We start from the raw sequence: 21,268 nt of genomic DNA, 5'->3' as shown, positions 1-21,268 counted from the left end.
GATCACTGCCTCCTGTACAGTGTTATAAAGCTCCGTCCATAGTTCTTCAGGCACTCTGTCAGATCTAATCCCTTGAATCTATTTGTCACTTCCACTGTATAATTATTAAGGGATTTGATTTAGGTCATACCTGAATGGTCTAGTGGTTTTCCCTACTTTCTTCAATTTAAGTCTGAATTTTGCGATAAAGAGTTCATGATCTGAGCCACAGTGAGCTCCTGGTCTTATTTTTGCTGACTGTATAGAGCTTCTCCAACTTTGGCTGCAAAGAATATAATAATCTGATTTTGGTATTGACCATCTGGTGATGTCCATATGTAGAGTTCTCTCTTGTGTTGTTGGAAGAGGGGGTTTGCTATGATAAGTGCGTTCCTTGGCAAAACTCTATTAGCCTTTGCCCTGTTCATTTTGTACTCCAAGACCAAACTTGCCTGTTACTCTAGGTATCTCTTTTTATTTATTTATTTATTTTGGTATATCTTAACTTCCTACTTTGTATTCCAGTTCCCTATGATGAAAGGATTTTTTTTTTTTTTTTTTGGTGGTAGTTCTAGAAGGTCTTGTAGGTCTTCAGAGAACCATTCAACTTCAGCTTCTTCAGCATTAGTGGTTGGGACACAGACTTGGATTACTGCGATATTGAATGATTTGCCTTGGAAACAAACAGAGTTCATTCTGTCATTTTTAAGATTGCATCCAAGTACTGAATTTTGGACTCTTTTGTTGACTATGAAGGCTACTCCATTTCTTCTAAGGGATTCTTGCCCACAGTAGTAGATATAATGGTCATCTGAATTAAATTCACCCATTCCCATCCATTTTAGTTCACTGATTGCTAGAATGTCAATGTTCACACTTGCCATCTCCTGTTTGACAACTTCCAGTTTACCTTGATTCATGAACCTAACATTCCAGGTTCCTATGCAATATTGTTCTTTACAGCATCAGACTATACTTTCACCACCACACACATCCACACCTGGGCATCGTTTCTGCTTTGGCTCCTTCTTTTCATTCTTTTTGGAGCCATTTCTCTGCTCTTCTCCAGTAGCATATTGGATACTTACCAACCTAGGGGGTTCATCTTTCAGTGTTGTATCTCTTTGCCTTTTTGTACTGTTCATGGGATTCTCAAGGCAAGAATGCTGAAGTGGTTTGCCATTCTCTTCTCCAGTGGACCATGTTTTGTCAAAACTCTCCACCATGACTTATCCGTCTTAGGTGGCCCTACACGGCATGGCTCATAGTTTCATTGTTACACAAAGCTGTGATCCACATGATCATTTTGGTTAGTTTTCTGTGATTGTGCTTTTCATTCTGTCTGCCCTCTGATGGATGAGGATAAGAGGCTTATGGAAGCTTCCTGATGGGAGGGACTGGCTGAGGGGAAAAGTGGTCTTGCTCTGGCAAGGCCATGCTCAGTAAATCTTTAATCCAGTTTTCTGCTGGGGTGGGGCTGTGTTCCCTCCCTGTAGTTTGGCCTGGGGCCAATCTATGGAAGGGGTAATGGCAGCCTCCTCCAAAAGGTCTTACACCAGCATGCCATGCCTCCCAGGACTGCTGCTGCCAGTGCCCCTGGCCCTGTGGCAGGCTACTGTTGACCCACACGTCCACCAGCGACTCCCAAACACTCGTAGGCGAGTCTGACTCAGTCTCTTGTGGAGTCAGTGTTCCTTTCTCCAGGGTCCTGGGGTGCGCAAGTTTTTGTTGGGCCCTCCAAGTGTCTCTGTTTCCCCAGTCCTATGGAGATTCGGTCATCAAATCCTGCTAACCTTCAAAGTCAGATTCCCTGGGGATTCTCAGTCCCTTTGCTGGATCCCCAGATTGGGAAGTCTGTTGTGGGGCCTAGAATGTTCACAACAGTGCGAGAACTTCTTTGGTATCATTGTTCTCCAGTTTGTGGATCGCCCACCCAGCAGCTCTATAGTACGGCTAATGGCGACCTCCTCCAAGAGGACTAATGCCACATGCTGCGCCTCCCAGGACTGCTGCTGTCAGAGCCCCTCTCCCCGCAGCAGGCTGCTGCTGACCCATGCCTCCGCAGGAGACCCTCAGACATTTAGAGGCAGGTCTGGCTCAGTCTCTTGTGGGGGGTCGCTGCTCCTTTCCCTGAGTCCTGGTGTGCACAAGGTTTTGTTTGTGCCCTCTAAGTTCCTCTGGTGGGTATAATGTTTGATTTTAAGTGCAGTTGGACCCCTTCTACTGTCTGGTTGGGGCTTCTCCTTTGCCCTTGGACATGGGGTATCTTTTTGGTGGGTTCCAACATTCTCCTGTTGATGATTGTTCATCAGCTAGCTGCAATTTTGGTGTTCCCTCAGGAGAAGATGAGCGCTTATCCTTCTACTCTGCCAACTTGTTCTAGGAACTTTAAGTGCATATTGCTAAGTGAAAGAAGCCGGTATGAAAAAAAAAAGCTTCATACTGTGTGATTCTAGACTTTCTATAAAAGGTAAAATAGTAGGGACAGTAAATAGATCGGTGGTTGCCAGAGGCTGAAGGGGAGGGAGGGAGGGAGGGATGAATAGGTGGAGCACAGGGGAAACCATCTGTGACACGGTACTGGAGGGTACATTTGTCAAAACCTGTAGCACTGTACAGCACAAAGAGTCTACCCCAATGTGAACTGTGGATTTTAGTTAATAATAATGTGTCAGTATTGATTTATCATTTATAACAAATGTATATACTATCCAGTCAGGCAGTCAGTTCAGTCGCTCAGTTGCGACCCCATGAATCACAGCACGCCAGGCCTCCCTGTCCATCACCAACTCCCGGAGTTTACTCAAACTCATGTCCATCGAGTCGGTGATGCCATCCAGCCATCTCATCCTCTTGTCGTCCGCTTCTCCTCCTGCCCCCAATCCCTCCCAGCATCAGGGTCTTTTCCAATGAGCCAACTCTTTGCATGAGGTGGCCAAAGTATTGGAGTTTCAGCTTCAGCATCAGTATATACTAATACATAATGGTAATAATAGAGGAAACAGTGTAAATTGGTTAGGGGGTGGTTATGTGACTTCCCTGGTGGCTCAGATGGTAAAGCGTGTGCCTATAATGCAGGAGCCCCCGGTTCAATCCCTGTGTCGGGAAGATCTCCTGGAGTAGGAAATGGCAACCCACTCCAATATTCTTGCCTGGAAAATCCCATGGACGGAGGAACCTGGTAGGCTATAGTCAGTCCGTGGGGTCGCAAAGAGTCGGACACGACTGAGCGACTTCACTTTCACTTTTTATGGAAACTCTATACTTTCTGCTAAATTTTTTGATGACCTAAAACTGTTTTAAAGAATAAAGTGTGTTTAAACTTTTAAAATTAAATGTTCTAGGCAAGCCAGAGGATGAGCCTGGAAGCCAGGGAACCCTGCTGTTGGGAAATGACTTTGTCAGATCAAGGGGACATTTTAATTCTGAAAGCCAGTAGGCAGTTTTGTTCTTGAAGACTAGAGGCACATGATGATAATGAATGTTTCCCTTCAGTTCTATTGATACTCAGCAGTACTGATACTGCTGAGTCCAGAATCTGCACCTCAGACAGGTGGGCTCATAACTAGCAAGTCTATATTTTACCACTGGAGCGGAGGCCTCCTTTACCACCTCCTCGGGCTCTCTGGGCAGGGGTCACTTCAGCAGTATGATAACAGATAAAGAGGACTGGGTTCTCCTGTGGGGTGTAGAGGTGACACAAAACAGGAATCCTGAGCTTGTTGGGTGTGTTTGGTTGGTTCAGTTTTGGGAAACTTGGTTGGGGGCACACGGATGAGTGTCCGAAGAAGGGATTATAATGTAGTGAACTAATAGCATGAAAATATCAGCTGACTTTATAGAAACATGTACCTCAGAAGGAAGGAAAAGATTAGTTTTTGCTGATTTCTTAAGGAGAGATTTCAACAGAAACACCTGGGGGAAACGACTTTCACCTTTGAATATCCGGTTCAGCCCTTTGCTAGGTGTAGGAGTCTGATCTGTAAGAGAAGTAACTTAGTGGGAGAACTTCCCAGGCCGGAGTCCCATTCAGACTCTGGAATCAGTTATGGAAAAGACAGATCTCTGGGTATATCTTTCCTCGAGACACACCTTAAGGGAGTAGCAAAAGGTCAGAAAGCCCACGAACTGGTGGGTACCAGGTTGCTAATTTGCTTTTAGAATGACATGATTTTTTCCCTGCTACCCAGGTCTAATTATAATAATAATTAGTAGCGGTAGTAGTGGTAGTGGTAAAGGACAGTTTTACTTGATGCCAAGCACCGTTCTAAGTACCTTTCATGAATTTAACTCATCAAATCCCCACAACAACCCTACCAGTCAAGGGATTGTTACTCCCTTTTACAGAGACAATGGTGTAGACATGAAGTAATTTGCCTGGTCACAGCTGGAAGAGTTGAGCTGGGGCTCAAATCCGACGCCAGCCCCAGAGCCCACTGTCACCCCTCACTCGTGGCTCTTCCCCGTGGGCCCCACAGACTCCAGGACTCCCTTGTAACATAGATCAAATTTTAAAAGAAGGAATGTAGATGTTTACCCTTTGTGTTTTTCAACCCTGGTCATCCATCCACCCCTATGTAAAACAGCAATACTGTTCATTCTATCCAAATAGGAGGAAAATGGGGAAGAAAGAAGAAAATTAAAAAGAAAAACACAGCCTCTTTTCTTTCCTCTCTCAGTGCCTGCAAGTATCTTAAAGAGCCTTTCCCTTTTTCCAGAGGGAGCGATCATCTGGTTGGAATGTGTGTGAAACAAAACAGCAGCCCCACCTGACGTGGGAGCTCCCAGTTGGGTGTCCAGGGTTCAGGAGGCAGTCTTCCCAGGGAGCCCCTTCTCCTTGACCACCAGCCAGCCCCCTGCCTTGCCCAAGTGTTTGAGCTTCCCGTGTGGCTTGGCTGGTGTTGGCGGGGTCGCAGGACAGGATCCAGGAATGCTTCCTGCCCTTGATCCCAGTTCAGGGCTCAGCTCTCCAGTTGAGGAGCCTTTGGGCAGAGGGCCATGCATTGAAGCTGAACGGACTGTTCCTTTAAGGAAAACCAGTCTTCTCTTGATTAAATGACTAAATTAGTTCCAGATCCTCTGTCAGAGAGTCAAACTGTTCAAGAGGGAGAGGGAGAAATAGAAAATGTCTTAAGAAGGTTACAGCTCTTCTTTACTTACTATAATAGGAGAAAAGCTAACTAGTCACAGAGAATGAATAGACTCACAGTTTTAAAAATGGATTTTTAATATAGTGTTTTTGGAAACCAAATTCTGAGCATAGGGCCTCAGGCTCAGAAATTGGCTGATACTTGGTTTAAAGCTGTGCTATCACTGTCTTGAAACTCTTAATAATTTTTGAACAAAGAGTTCCACAGTTCTGTTTTGCATTGGGCTCAGCAAATGATGTGGCTGCGCTGTCAGTGAAGGCTATTTTAAGTCAGTATGATGCAGGTATTCACACTTTCTCCTCAATTTCTGGTAGGCTAGTGTATCCTGTCCAAGTTTGCCAATCAACTTCTGGGCTGCATTTTTTTTTTCTTCTTCTCCTTGTAATGCCTCTCAGGCTGGTAAGCTCCTGACATTATGTATACTCACTAATCTCTGCTGGAATGCACCATGGTGAAGTTTTGATGCTGGAGAGCACTGAACAAGAAGGCTAAGCCATCAGTATTTATAAACTAAAATATTTCAAAGCTCACTTCTTCCTTTGGCTGGGTAGGTCAGGAATTTGGTACAAAACCTTCTCCTAAAATGGAGAGAGAATAATGGGAGGCAGGCAGGTCTTTGTCTCATGTGGGGCCTTCAGTGAAGACATGACCCTGTTGTTTTCAACTGCAGCACACACTGGGGACTGACTCAGGACCCTGGTCAGTAAGATCAAGTTAACCCTGCCCCCACAACCCAAATGCCAGACTGTCTGGCAAGAGAATCAGAGGGGGGGGATGAGGGACGTCCAAGCATGCCTGTGTGATTTGGGGAGCATGGCCTCTGCCTGACTTTTGGACCCATCCACCTCTTCTGGCTGTGTGACCTTGGTCAGGTTACTTGATCTCTCTGTGCTGCGGTAAAAAGAAGATGATAATACATTCCTCACAGTATGGTCATGAGTAATTAATAGAATAGAGTAGGCAATGGTTTAGAACAATGCCTGGCACATAAGTGCTTAATACGCATTACTGTTACACTCAATCTAGTAGATTCAGGGAAGATTTCAGATGTTAACTGTCATCACTAGCTAGTGGTCAGATGGAGCCATGGCAAGGTTAATCCTAAAGAGTAAATACTGCACAAGTTATTCCCATTTATTTGGTCTTATAAATTCTAAGGGGAAAAAAAAAAAGGCAAGACTTTCTCATTAATTGAATTTTGACCCATAGAATAGTGCATTTAGTGAGACTGCCCAATTTAGAGGCAGAAATTTTGGGTATAAGTTTTGCTGTCCCATTTCCTGACTTTCTGAGCTTGGGCAATTTTTCTAATGTCTCTTGCTTATTTTCATTATTGGTGAAAATTACCAATGAAAGGAATGACAGCCTGCCTCACAGAATTATCCTGAGAATCAAGGAAGATGATAGAATGAAAGTACTTTTAAATAAAAGGATGCTATGTGTTGGATATTTTTATTCCCTGGACACAAAACTGCTGTAAATAAGAAAAGGTTAGTTATCTGCAGATTAGGCGAGAGGCAGCCATTCTGGAATTGAGAACTGCAATGCAGATGATCCACCCTCACTTTAGATATTAATAATTTAGTAAGGTCTCCAGGCCGGCCTCAACCTTACAAGTCCACCGCCAGTTCCACTTGCGGATCTTCTCCCTTCTGTGCCATTCTCTTGATGACAGCCAGATGGCGCTTTTCCTTTGTGTTTTCTCCCCACCCACCAGGAGGCTCCGAGCCCACCCCGGTGAGTCCTTGCTACGATGGGAGCCACACGTGTGCCACCACAGCTCGTTGCCATCCGGCGACAGGTGTGGCCTACACCTGCGAGTGTGCATCTGGGTACCAGGGAGATGGACGGAGTTGCGTGGGTAAGACCCTGGTGCTCTGTGTTCCTCCATTAAGGCCTCCGGCATTCTGTCCATAGAAGACAACTGTCTGCTTTGTCATCTCCATGGATCAATGAGTTTAGCAGCTATTCATCTGAAAATACCAACTATTTAAAAACCAGGCATATTCTGGTTAGGTTTACCAGAGTAGTTTGGAGTGGGTATTTAGGGCTATTGTAATTCGTGGATATTTTATACTCTTAAATCTTGTCATTTTGAGCCTGAATCAAGTATTTTTTACATTCACTAAAGAGTACATTTTTCTGGTTACCTTCAGATTCCGGACATCCATTTCATCCATTTCTTTCAGTTACTGTACCTCAAAAGCAGTCACGGAGATTTCTTTACACTTTAAAAGAAACATGGTTACTCAGTGTTTTTCTTCTCAATGTTCAGAATGGCTTAAATGTTTAAAGAATTCTCAGAATATTTGTTCAGAACATAGCTCCCTGGAGCTCATACTTGAATGACTTGAAATAAACGTTTATTTTTATGACGGTCTGCAATGTACATCTACATCGGGTGCTGAGGCAGCCTGCACTCTGCCTCCTGTTTAGTCTACCGACCGCTAGTCCCACTGAAACCTCTCGGGGTGAGCGAATACCGAGTCTGCAGACCTTCTGCTTGTGGGGCCTTTGGTTTAAGCAGCCCCTTTTGTTCTTACTCCTCCTTAGATGTCGATGAATGTGCAACTGGCTTCCACCGCTGCGGCCCCAACTCTGTGTGCGTCAACCTGCTGGGGAGCTACAGATGTGAGTGCCGGAGTGGTTACGAGTTTGCAGACGACCGGCATACCTGCATCTGTGAGTGCCCACACGTGCTCCGGATGCATGACTGTTTCCACTGTGGCTCCACAGAAGCTCTGTTGCGTGGTTTTCTAGGAAACAGACAATTCACATGGAAAGAACCCAAAGCTATGGCTCAGTTCAGTCCTGTGTGTTGGGGTTTTGTTTTTGTTTGGGTTTTTGTTGTTGTTGTGTTGTGCTTTTTATCTATCTAAATAGAAATTTTTGTTGTAAGTCATGGAAGGATGTTCACCTCTGTCAGGACTGCTGTGTAGCTTGATGTTTGGCCCAGTCATGTAGTAAGACTATGAACTTTTCTAATACCAACAGCTCTAGATAGAGGTCAAGTGTTTCTCAAATCAAAATGACATGGATTTTGTAATTCAAAGAGGCTTGACCTATTTGACTGACCAAAAGCTCCATTGGTAATAAATATACCCTTGCTAGAGTTCCAGAAAAATACTTGACATAAGAGTGGATCCAAAAGAACTAGAATTCCAAAGTCATTCCATTGTTAGAGCTAGATGATATTAGAGAAAACCCACTTTTGAATCCAGTGAGATGAAAAGGTAGCAGCAATCATAGAGACTCGTGTGTGTGTGTGTGTGTGTGTGTGTATACATGTACACACAGGCATGCCAAGCAGCAGTGTTCTGCTTTAGTCAAGGACATTTGCTGAAGACTTATTTTCATGCTTAGTGTTACAGCCACAAACCAAGACTGGCACTTCTTAGATTGTAATTTGCGTACAACCATCCAGGGTTCTTGTTAAAATTCCTATTCCAGTTCACTGGCTCTGGGTTGGGTCTGGGGACTGAATTCCTTATGAACCCCCAGGTGTCCTCATGCTGTTGGTGTGCAGATCACACTGCAAAGAGCAGGGCTCACCCATTCGCAGACCTGGGCTCTTGGACATCTTCGCCTTCTTCCCTCTTCAGTGATCACCCCACCTCCTGACCCCTGTGAGGATGGCCGTCACAACTGTGCTCCCGCCAGCCAGGCCCGGTGCATTCACCATGGAGATGGCTCCTTCAGCTGCGCCTGCCTGCCTGGTTATGCCGGAGACGGGCACCGGTGCACCGGTGAGTACCTGTGGGCGGCTCAGTGACCCTGAAAGTTGCTTTAGATGCACATCCCCACATCCCCAGGGCCTCTCAGAAATCTTTTCTTTCCTTTGACTCACACCTCCTGGAACTGCTGGAAGAGAAAAAAAGAATAAGGTGTCCTTTGAGTCAGAGGCCAAATGTGATTGCCTTGGCACCAGATTGTTGAGCGAGTGTGGTTGTTCTTGGAGGAGACATGCCTGGAGAAGTGGGGAGCTCCTGCCAGCTTGCAGTCTCCTGTTCCCTGGAGCTAGTGTAGCCCGGAGGGATGCGAGGGAAAATTGTATATTCCCCTGGGAGGAAGTCTCCATCCTTCAGTCTCTTTAGCTAATGGCTTAATTCAGCACTTCCAGTCTTGCCCAATTTTTAGTTGCTATTCCCCTGCTTGAAGTGGTATTTGAAGCAATCTCTAAACATACATACAATTCTTCCTGTGTAATTTATTCCTTCGTGTCTCTCTCTCTCTCTCTGAAAGGGGAGAGGGAGAGAGAGAAGAAAAATCCACAGATATAAAAGGATATTAATGCATACCTAAGTACTCAAATCTTTCCTTTCAGAAATATAACTCTGTTTAAGACTTTATGCCATATTTTATAAAATCACTAAACCAGAAAGCAGGACTAACTGTTCAAATTTAACTTCAAGATGTATGAGGTTGTTACTGAAAAACTAGGCATGACACTCCTGATTATAAATGTTCATGAAACTGGGGTTAGTAGTACCTAATACAGAGATCATTCAGTAAGCCTACATAATTCACTAAAGATCTTCAAAACATCTGTCAGTAATACACACAAATAATAGTTAAATGAGATACTTGGAAATGAGAGGATGGTGGGAAAGGAGTCAGTTTTAGGAACAGAAATCTAAAATGCAGGCTTTCCCCTCTTTTCAAATTGCTTTTTGCATCTGGCTCCAGAATACCTGGGCCCACTGAGCAAACTTGCTAAAAACAGCCGTATAGCTCTAGGGGCTCCTTTGTTGTTGTTGTTCAGTCCCTCTTGTGTACGACTCTTTGCGACCCCATGGACCGCAGAATGCCAGGCTTCTCTGTCCATCACTGTCTTCCGGAGATTGCTCAAACTCATGTCCACTGAGTTGGTGATGCCATCCAACCATCTTGTCCTCTGTCGTCCCCTTCTCCTCCTCCTCAGATCAAATAGCATGTTCTTAAATAGATCAGATCTTCTTAAACAGATCACATAGCCTGGCCCCGCCCTCCTCACCAGCTGTTGGCTTCTCCTCCTCCTCTTGGTTTCATCTGGATGGGCTGAATGGACCAGCAGCCTAAAGCCACATGTTCTTGACAGAACAGATGTGTCAGGGCAGCACAGCCCTCTGCTCCTTTCCAGATGTGGGGCTTTTCGAACCTGGCTTTTGAACATTTCCCCTTTTGATGTACAAAAGCTTAGCTGTATGGCTTTCTTGAAAACAGAGTTTATATTGAAATGACCCAAAACTGTGACTCAGTTCAGCCCTGAGGTTGTTTTTTCTCCCTAAAAACACCCCCAGGTTTAGACAGAGGTGAAGTGCTTTTCAAATTAGGATGGAGTAGAAGTGTAAGTCACAGATACTTGTCCCCCTTGACTGGCCAGAGAGCTCCATCTGCAACAGATACTCTATACAGATGGAGGCAACCTCTAGGTCTGGGTGGGGTGGGGGGAGGCATCAGGTGATGCGCACAAACCTCTCACGTTTCTGCTGAGCCCCACAGTAGGAATACTGCTTTTCCCTCCCTTGTGGAAACTCATCATTCAGTTTGACTTAACACACTACTGGCTCTCAGAAATGAGAACGCACAGAGGAAAAAATCTTGTCAGCAGAATTTCATATTTAAACATCTGGCTTCTCAGGTAAGCTGAGATGGTGTTTCGAAAGCATTTCATCCCTTAGGTCTTTGGTTTAAAACAAAGAAGTTGAAATTAATTGCCGCTTAGATGTGATGAGGATTAAAATCAGAATGTTAATATAGGTGAGCTGCTGCTTGTCCTAACGCCTTCGAGAATCATTCTCCCTTCTTTTAACTTCTGCTTGTCTTGGAGGACTTGGGTTACCTTCTGGGGTTGTAGTAGGACCTTGAAATTAGCTACTCTTCCATGCTGGGAGTTTTCTAGGATTGTCATTCTTTGCTACGGTTGCCCTCTTTCTGATTTCAGGGACATTTTCAACTGTCCCTGTTTTCTCTCTGCTTCTCTACTTTTGGGATTCTCTCTGGAACCCACAAACTTAAGCGTAGGCCAGGCCAATCTGTTGCTTCCCCAGTGTATTAGTAATCTATTGCAGCATAACCATTTACCCCAAACACATAGCAGCTTAAAACAGTACACAGTATTGTTATCTGTGTGGTCTAGCTCATTCGTTTGCTTTCGGATCCTCACAAGACTGCAGTCAGGGGGTCTCATCTGGGGTCCAGATGGGGAAAGAGGCTCACGTGGTTATCGGCAGGATTCCGTTCCCCAAGGACTTTCAGGTCCCTGCTGGCTGTTGCCTGGAGGTGACTTGCAGCTTCTTGCCACTCAGACCTCTCCCACAAGGTAACTTCCTTATCAAAGCCAGCAGCAGGAGGCCTGCTAGTAGGTTGGCAGTGACCACAACAGTGATGTCTCCTCCGTATTGCTTTAGTGTCTTGGTTGGAAGCCAGTTACTCAAAGGAAGGGGATTATAGAAGACCCTGAATACCAGGAGGAGGACGGGATCTTTGGGACCATCTATGAGAGGCTGCCTCCCATAGTCAGTTACCCTGTGGTTGCTGTCCACGTTTCGGGGCAGTAGAAAATAACAGTCATTTTCCTAAAGACCTCTGCTGTGCATAAATCAGGCTGGGCTAATCATGAAGGTGGCTTGCAGGATAAGTGTATAAACGTGTGTGTGTGCACGCAGTTTTAAAGGCATGTCACAGTATGCATGTGTCCCAGTGACAACTGAGATAGAGAAAAAAAGAAAAATAGCGATGAAGGCTCTGTTTTGTGAAAAGTGAGCACACTTAAAGTGCACACTTGTTTTCAATCCATCAAACTGGCGTTGAAAGAGTGTGTGGGTTTTTCTTTCTCCAGCCAGTTTGTTAAAAACCAGTTTCCCTGGGGAGGCTGCCCTTGGCTTTGGGTTCTCCATCTAGCCTGAGTCACAAGCAGGAATTATTTTTATGCAAGTAGAATGAAATCTTTTCCAGCTCCCCTGTCAGGATTGATTTCAATCCTGCATTGGTGTGAGCTGGATATTTCTCAGGCCTGTTTGTCCCTGCAGATCTTAGTGACTCTGCTGGATGGAAAAGCAGATTGCTGTGAGCTGAGACCTTTTCAGGGAGGATCACATGTGAGTTGAGGAACTGGGTTACAGATGGCCCATTACCCACAGAAGGGCCATGAGGAGGGCTTCTTACACTGTTCTCGCACACGGCTTTTGTGGGAGGAGCGCAGACTCTGGATAAGGTATAGTAAAGTTGGTGTGGCCACAAGCGATGTAGGGACCAAGGCTTGAAGGGAAGAAGCTGACTCTGCTAACAGGTCCCAGAGAGCAGGTCACTGCATGCCGTGCCGGACCCTATGGGCACAGCAAGAATCCGGGTTCTGACCGAGTAGGTGGGGAGTGACAACTCATGGGCCTTCAAGCCTTTGTTGGGGTCTGGAGCGGGATCAGGGAGAGTTGGCGCCAGGGAATTTCACTGGGTGGTTCGAAAGCAAACCAGGGGGGCGGGGGTGGGGAAGCTAGAGTCCACGGGCTGGTTTGTTTTGAAGGGATTTCAGCTGGGATTTGGGCGCGGACTCAGAATTAAGGCAGGGATAAGAATGTTGAAGCACCAAAGCATGAACTCAAAATAGAGAATTTTTTTTTTTTTTTTCATCCCGCAGCGCCAGTTCTGCTTACCAAAAGTGGCCCACTAGGCACTCGCATTCCACGCCCGGCTCCACGCCAGCGAGCCGGGCTTCTTACCCATTTAAAGTTTGAGAATAGGTTGAGATCGTTTCGGCCCCAAGACCTCTAATCATTCGCTTTACCGGATAAAACTGCGTGGGTTCGTTGCGAGAGCGCCAGCTATCCTGAGGGAAACTTCGGAGGGAACCAGCTACTAGATGGTTCGATTAGTCTTTCGCCCCTATACCCAGGTCGGACGACCGATTTGCACGTCAGGACCGCTACGGACCTCCAACCAGAGTTTCCTCTGGCTTCGCCCTGCCCAGGCATAGTTCACCATCTTTCGGGTCCTAACACGTGCGCTCATGCTCCACCTCCCCGGCGCGGCGGGCGAGACGGGCCGGTGGTGCGCCCTCGGCGGACTGGAGAGGCCTCGGGATCAAAATAGAGAATTTTAAACACATTTTCCAAAGAGGTTTTTTAGCAGCTTGGTAGCAGGTAGAATGGAGAATTGCCCTGAGATTAAGCCATCTGGCATTGTCTGACTGGCCAGAGACTCTCCTGTGCCTTGAACCTTGCTGCCTTGACCTACCAGCACCTGAAGACCCTGACAGTGATGGTAAAGCAGGCCCCTGTCCCCAGGGGCATAAGAAGAAACTCCTCCCTTGCGAAGGAGTTCAGAGTGTCTTCATACTTTCTGCTGACACCTGATCCCCTGGGAAGCTAGGAAGATTTCTCCTTTACACAAAAGCTCTGGTTCCCCCTGCACTGCTCAGGTTGGCCCTCTGAGGAAGGCGGGTAGCCTGCTCTGCACTCAGGCCCTGGAGTGGCTGGTGGGGCTCCAGTTCTCTGACATGGTGCGAGAGCCTCCAAGGAGGAGATGGGGAGCTTGCTTCAGGGAATCTTAAGCTTCTCCAGCTTTAGGGGACAGGAGTTGTTCACCTGTGATGCTCTCGGTCTCTTCAGAGACTTTCTCCCTGTTCATTCTTAAGTTGTCTCCCCATGACTTTGCTTTTGGGAGGATGGCTGCCCTTTCAGGTCTGGTTGGAATTCCTAGGCCATGGGCTTTAAGAACATAACTCAGAACCTCTGGGGAATCCTCTTTCTCTTTATTCACAAAAGTAATCACAAGCAACTGATCTATGGGTTCTAGAAATAGGCCCTGTGTCTCAGGAATTCCTGCTTCCTGCCATTGCCTGGGGTTCCTGTTACCATGAGAAGTAATTTTAGCATATGCATTATGAATAGCTTTAATTTCCTGCATTTGGTTGGATGTTAATTTTTGCAGTTTGGTTTTATAGCATCATAGAAGGCACAAGGAACTGAATGGGCACCAACTTCAGCCAACTGGATGTTAGCGGTGTCCTTCCAAACAGACAGGGCCAAACTCAAAGATAATGAAACATGAGAGTATTCAGCCCTGACTGATCAGATTGGAGATAAGTTTCTGGTTGTTGTAATTAATTTGGTTTAGTTTTGGTTAACTGAGGAGCTAACCACTTTAACCTTGCAGATAAATTTATAACCACTTTCCTGCCTTTGTCAGTGAAAGGAAGGCAACCAGGCAGGCCAAATGCTCATCTAGGCAGAGTCTCTCTAGGTGGCATTAACCTTAGTTGTGTCAGGCATTCAAGGTTTTTCAGACTTCAGAGTGAAGTAATTTATGGGGGCTAAATGCTGGATCTGGAGGATAAGCAGTGTAAGTGATTACATTGCTAATTACGATGTCAGAGATTTTCCTTTCCCCTGAACAGAAGGTTCAGTACGTGTTGTGTCCAGTTCGTCTACTTACTGGTAGATGGGAAAAGCCCTTAGTGATGGGGAGGTGGCTCAGCGCAACGTGGTCACAGCAGGGGTGGCACTGATCACCCCGGGAGAGAATTCATCTGGGACCTGGGAGGCTGGGCGAGGAGCCGTGTTTGTCCCCAGTGGCGTCACATTCAGGGCTGTAGGTCTCCAGGTTCCAGGGTGCCACGCGTCTCTGTCACAAGCTGTACCGAATTGACGTAGTTCATTCTGTGACTCCTGTTCTCTTGGTTTAATGCTGATCATCCCGTCCCATGGTTTTTCCCTCCCCACACATTTTTAAAACATTTTTTGTATGTTAGCTCGGGTGTGACTGCTTTATTTTCCATTGAGCCTTGATCAGATCCACCCCTTTGATCCCCTCTTTGCTCAGGAAGACTTCCTGTCTCTGAAGATGGCTTACCTCAACTACTGGCCATTGGTTTCAGCAGTTAGATTGTCAGACATTTTTTTCCTGGCAGCAGGGTGGAGGGTAGGGGCGGTGTCTTGCTATTGTCAGCTTGCACTGATTTCAGTAAATAAAAGGAATGTAAGTCCGCCTTTGTTTGAAGTTTCAGGATGTTGCAGCTATGAGAAATATGAAAATTAATCCACATGGTACTGTGTAGAGAATGTTGGGACCTGAATTGTTTGTACTTAGGACCTGGACAAATTTAAATTTTCTTTTCTGTGTTGTCTTAAATCCTCTGATAATATTTTTCTTATACTTCTATATTTCTTCTAAAGGTGGAAAGTAAATTTCTGATTTAAAAAAATTTTCCTTTTTTAAATTTCTGAAAAATTTTGGACATTCTAGATAGTAGGAGTCTCTGATTATGTAAGACTGAATGTGTTAGTTGAGAAGCTAAGTTGGAGCTTCACTGGGTTCTTTTGCATCTATAAATCAGTACTATAGGGAGATAGTGCCAATAAGGAAAGGAAAAAATAAACTATTGTTACATATATTTATTGTAGTGTTACTGAAAGGAAATGGTTTATGGGCTAAAGGTTAGTTCAAAGGTAATAACTTCCTGGAATTCACTGTAGAGGAAAGATGCAGGATATATTTCTGTGTGAGAGACCACGTTTGACTTCTACACTGAACGTGTCCCTTGACTCTGTACCCTTAAGTTTGCCTTTAAGGTACCAGTATGTTTCTGCCCCTGCCCGAGGGTCTTCTGAAGCGGACGCCTGGGTGTCGATCCACGCACACTGAGGCATGTGTAGCACAATCTGTGTGCAGTGAAATCATGCTCCTTCCTTCCCTCCCTCTCTGTCCCTGACTGCTGCAGATGTTGACGAATGCTCGGAAAACAGATGTCACCCCTCGGCCACCTGCTCCAACACCCCTGGCTCCTTCTCCTGCCGTTGCCAACCTGGATATTACGGGGATGGATTTCAGTGCACACCTGGTAAGGTCTGGGAGGCCTCCCCATGTAACTTTGTATCACTTAACTCTGACCTGCGGAGTGCAAGAAACAGTCTGAAGGCTGTTTTAAAATCACTGGGGAAAATAAGTATGACCCTTGTAGGTGGATCCCGCTGGTTTACTCTAAGCTAGTAACCCCAGCCCTCTTCCCAACATGTCGATGGGGAATCACTCTTGCTCCTGCCACCTATAGAAGAGGTGCAGGGACCTGTTTTGTTCACCTTAGAGACCCGAGATGCTGCTGATGAACCTGTGTGTTATGGTCTAAGCACTCCCCGTCTGCATGGGGCATGGAATGTGGTTTCCAAGCACTCAAGAGTTCACGCCAACTGTAGGCTGCCAAGGCAGACTGCTGCTCCTTTGTTGAGTTATTCAAAGATGGGAAGAACTTTTTCTTTTAATAAGAAGAACTTTATTAATGAAACACAGCATTGGTTTGGTATCATTGTAACCAAAATAATTCCTATACAGATCCATGAGCTCACTATTCAAAGATCAGTTTTTACCAATGAGGAAGGTTCCATAAGTACCAGTCTTGGCTTTTAATGTATGAGAGTAAGAAATGGAGAATTACTTCATTTTTGTAATTTTGATTACAGTTTTTATTCTGATTGCCAGTTTTGATCCTTTCAATAATACGAATTGTTATGGCCAGGACATTAGTGCTTCTAAAATTCATGTAAGTGAACATTGGTAATGTTTGATCTAGATGTCTATATACCCTTGCTTCCACTATAACACTCCTTTTTCTTTCCCCTGTTTCTGGGGAAAGATTTTTCAGGTCCCCCTGCCCCCCTCCAAAAAAAAAAAAAAAATACAGAGAAATTCCATTTCACTCATGCCTAGTCTTTAAAAAGTCTTGATTAAATTCCAGCTGGGATTTGAAGAAATCAGATAGTTGGGAGGTGCCCTAACAGAATGGTTCAGAATCCTGTTCAATTTATTAAGATAGGCATGTATTAAGGACAGTGATCCAGAAGGGAGCCAAGAGAATAAGACATTATTTACAGAAAGAGGGGCATATTCCTTTGTGCAGACTCTTTCCCATGACCAGGCCTCTTTTGCTTTGGCCTTGGTCGCCATTTCTGGCTAGTCTCATCTGCATAATAGGGTCTGCTTTCAAGGGTGAGAGAACACTCTGTGCCCCAAATTAAAAAATATTTAAAACCCTGCCAACCAGAAAGAGAAATAAATCCATGATTGGATTGAGAAACAGCTTGAAATAGTAAGCAATGACAGATGCCCACGTGTAAGTGACGTGAGGTACTCCTTTCCCAGAGGCTGACTGCTGTGTGTGCCTTGTTGGGTGGTCCCCTGAGCGCTGATGCTCAGGATGATGCTCAGGATGATGGAATGTGGACCAGGGGTGATGCTGGGAACTTCTTCAGGGAATCCCACCCGGTGACGATGGCAAGTGTGTGAGGAAGTGGTATTTCCCTCTCTGGGTCCTCTGAGACACATCTGGGTGAGGAAGTCAGTCTTTTTTCTCCATGATGTTTTAAAAAGAGCTTAGCGTCCCGTGGGTTATGAGCTCCAGCAGCCCTGAAGGGCATCAGCTTGCCCCAAACATTGTGAGTCTTGGGAGTTGTGCTCCTTTGGTTGGAGCTCTGAAGATTTTAGTCACCATCTTCTGGCCTTCCAGGTGCTCAAATGTAATGTTTCCAGCTGTTCTTTGAACTCATTGGAGTTTTTGACCAAACGAGTGACATGAGATGACTTTTTTTTTTTTTTTAAGGGACTCTTTCTGGCTGCTGGTTGAGTTTACAGCAGGGCAGGGAGTGGGGAGCAGGAAAGATGATGGAAGCAGGGTCATCCTATCTTAGGAGACTGGCAAGTTAAACTGCCTCAAGCGGAGTCCTCTCAGACAGAGAACTGCTGTATCTGGGACAGAGCCTTGGCAGCCTGTAGAAGCAGTCCGGGAAAAAACTGCTGGTTATAGTCAGTTTTACTTTTACTCAATATAGTTTTCCAGTGGACAGATACGTAGGGCCACACATAAGCAGGGCATTTGGTAATACTTCCTAAGACACACTGGCCAGTCTCAAGACAGCCCTCTCAGATGCAGGTCCCGGAGTTTGAAACAAGAAGGAATAAACAATGGCTTTAAGCATCATGTAGGCCACTGAGTCCCCAAGGAGAGTCCCCAGAAGTGCTGTTAGCAGAGGCCCCTTCCCAGGCTGAGCAAGCCCTGCACCCCAGATGTTACCGCCTCTTGTTCTATCCTGATGTGGCTGGGCCTTGATGACACTCCTCCTGGCCTGAGGGTCACAGGAGCATCGGGACAACCCCTTCTCCCGATCCCCAGAAGAACCTCCTGGAGCACTTTGCTGCTCAGGGCCAGCATCCAGGGGCTTGGCTGAGGCCTCGCTATGGACATGAGGAGGAAGACGACCAGGCCAGGCCTGGGGATCTTGAACCACATGCTACAGTCTGTCCTTGGCTTACACTCAAAGGCTTTCTGTCCGCATCTGCTCAGAGCCCACCCAGAGGCCCCGGACCGTCTGTGAGCGCTGGAGGGAAAGCCTGTTGGAGCACTACGGGGGCACGCCCAGGGACGACCAGTACGTGCCTCAGTGCGACGGCCTGGGCCACTTCACCCCGCTGCAGTGCCACGGCAAGAGTGACTTCTGCTGGTGTGTCGACCAGGACGGCAGGGAGGTGCAGGGCACCCGCTCGCAGCCGGGCATCACCCCTGCATGTAAGCACCCCGGGGCAGCCCTCCCTCCCCTCTGCCATGTTGAGGTCCCTGTAGGGAAGCTGCCAGCTGTGGGTGAAGGTGGGGGAATGAGGGGTGAACAGGTCCAATGGAAGAAGTCGCTGATGGGCTGTGCTGATTTATAATCTTGTCCGCCCCAGATCCCAATGCGGGTTTAAGGTTTGGTTTTGTCATCAGCAGTTGCTGTAATTAGAACATCTGGAGCTTAGTTCAATATATAGTCCTACCCCCTGCTCCCACTACTCTGAGCCCAGGGTGTAAGGGGACATGTGTTACCCTGAGGCCCCAAAGAGAAGCTGACACAACACTGGCTCTGGATTTTTTTTTTTTTTTTAAGGGGGATGTTCTGCTTTGTTCAAACTTTGTTCTACTTTGTCGTCTTCCTCCCCAGTAATTGGCAGTGATTTGTATAATTAATTGATCTTTGGGAGAAAAAACCCTGGAAATTAGAATTTCTTTTAAGGCCCATCTGGGGCACATCTGTCTGGGGTAAAGAACTGATGTTTCTGGAGGCTCTGGCAAATGGGGAAGTAACTTTTCTTCTCTCCACTGCCCATTTCCTTTGCTCTCCTCCTCCTACCTCCCTCTTCCTCACCACAGGTATACCCACCGTGGCTCCGCCCACGATCCGGCCCACACCCCGGCCCGACGTGACCCCTCCACCAGTGGGCACCTTCCTGCTGTATGCCCAGGGCCAGCAGATTGGCCACTTGCCCCTCAATGGTACCAGGCTTCAGAAGGACATGGCCAAGACCCTGCTGTCACTGCATGTAAAGTGGATTTCTCCCCTGGGGGTGGGACTGTGTTGGATTGTCAGATCTGGGCAAGGTCTGAGGTGCGGGGACGCTCCTGGAGGGCTTGTTGGCAGCTGTCTCCGGGAACCTTACACGCAGAAGGGAGGGCGCTGTTGCCGGGTGCTGCATCTGACTGATCAAGGCCACTTTTTCCAGTTGGCGTGTGGGGTTTCAGCCATGTGGAAAGCGAATTTCAGAGTTGTCAGGATACTGAGGCAGCATTGGGGATCCAAGGGAAGATGATAGGTTAACCCCAGCCCCCAGCGTTCTCTTTAAGCCACAGACATCGCTGCAGATTCTGGAAGCCAACGAGCGACAGCCTTGTTGCGGACCCCTGCCCTCCGCTTTGGTCCTGTTGACCAGCTTCTTATCTTCTCTGAATCTGTCATAGATGAAAATATGGGGAGCACGTGATCCTGGAAAGGAGTAGACAGGGCTTTCCCCAAGGGATGCTGGCTGCTTCCCGAGCTGACAGCTTCCCTGTGGTCAACACACTCCATTTTGGAGCAGGGATTTCTTCACTAAGATGGGAGGAAAGAGAAGGGAGTTCACCAGAAAGGCACCAACACTTATAATGGGTTCCCCTGCCCCCTTTTGAGATTTGAATTATGTGTTATTCCAGACACTAGCTGCTGATTTTTAGTTTCTCTACAAGATTTAAGTGGGCCTTTTTTCTCCAAGAAAGCTTGAAATCATTAATGGGCTAATGAATCCCATGATCCCCTGGCCTGTAATGGATGTGCCCCCTTGCCCAAGACAGATAACTTTCAATTTTTAAGTAAAATTGAAAATTAAAATCCTCCTATATAAAACTGCCCACTTTCCCACAGTAGCCTAATTCTGTTTTTCTTGTCCTGACTCCTCTCCCAGTCACGCCAGCCCCAGGAGGCTTAGTTAGGCAAGCAGGGAGCTTGCAAGACCTCAGGGACAGCCTCAGTATTGGCTTTGCACATCTGCTGGGCTTCTCAGAGCAGGAGTCTGGGCTGGAAATTCAATGAAGCAACTTCTGTGCAGAATTTTGGAAAGGAATATCACCGACTCAGCACTTAAGAAAGGATTTTGTCCTTTATTTAGCAATAAGGAAGGAGGGGAGAGCTCTTGAGCCAGAAGTCAGGTGGACACCATTCCCCAGTTCCTTCAAGTTGTAACAGACTTTCTTTTGCACTAGAGTACAGCCCAAGGATTGCTTTGTAGTAAGAGGCAGAGAAGCAGAGAGAGGGTAAGGGTGTCTGCACCTCAAATAGCAGAAAGATCTGACTGAGGGCAGGGGAGGGCTGATTTCATCATATGTTGGCAAATTTTAAAGAGGCTTTTTCAAAAAGTGCTGTATTACATTTGACAGAGTCAGCTTTTGTTAAAAGCTGACTTACTTTGCTGAGACTAACATTTGTCCTCTAATCACTGAATGGGCTGATCTTTTTCATGAAATCACTTTTGTTTTTACCACCGACAGTAATAATGCTTATTGAAAGCTTACAATGTACTCATCACTGGTTAGGATACTTTATAAGCTTTTATGGTATTAATGTTGATAGCAGCCATGTGAAGTAGGTGCTTGTTAACTTCTGTATGGCTTTGTCACCTCATTTGCAAAATGAAGGTAGTGTCGAAGTAAGTGGCCAAGCCTGGCATTGGCTCAGGGAAGCCAGCCTCCATCACCTATACCTCTACCCACTGTGCCCAGTTGCCCACAAAACCATACACTGCAGGGCTGGTCACTGCTGCCATGAACAAACGAGTGAGGTAGCTGAGCATGAAGTCGGGGGAAGTGCAAGGAATCCTAATTCTTCCAATTC

The 21,268-nt window shown here is 46.3% G+C and overlaps 1 protein-coding gene across 1 annotated transcript in view; it reads left to right on the top strand.

Moving 5' to 3' along the window:
• NID2 (nidogen 2) overlaps window positions 1-21,268 on the top strand; it is a 79,749-nt gene that overhangs the window by 53,369 nt on the left and 5,112 nt on the right. The window contains exons 9-14 of the mRNA XM_043471677.1: window positions 6,847-6,990; window positions 7,683-7,811; window positions 8,732-8,875; window positions 15,826-15,945; window positions 18,439-18,660; window positions 19,279-19,448. Of these exons, the coding sequence (XP_043327612.1) occupies window positions 6,847-6,990; window positions 7,683-7,811; window positions 8,732-8,875; window positions 15,826-15,945; window positions 18,439-18,660; window positions 19,279-19,448 (929 nt within the window). The remainder of the gene's footprint in view (window positions 1-6,846; window positions 6,991-7,682; window positions 7,812-8,731; window positions 8,876-15,825; window positions 15,946-18,438; window positions 18,661-19,278; window positions 19,449-21,268) is intronic.

This window comes from Cervus canadensis, chromosome 6 (assembly GCF_019320065.1).
Source record: "Cervus canadensis isolate Bull #8, Minnesota chromosome 6, ASM1932006v1, whole genome shotgun sequence".
Taxonomy (NCBI): domain Eukaryota; kingdom Metazoa; phylum Chordata; class Mammalia; order Artiodactyla; family Cervidae; genus Cervus; species Cervus canadensis.
This window is presented reverse-complemented; position numbering and strand designations above follow the sequence as displayed.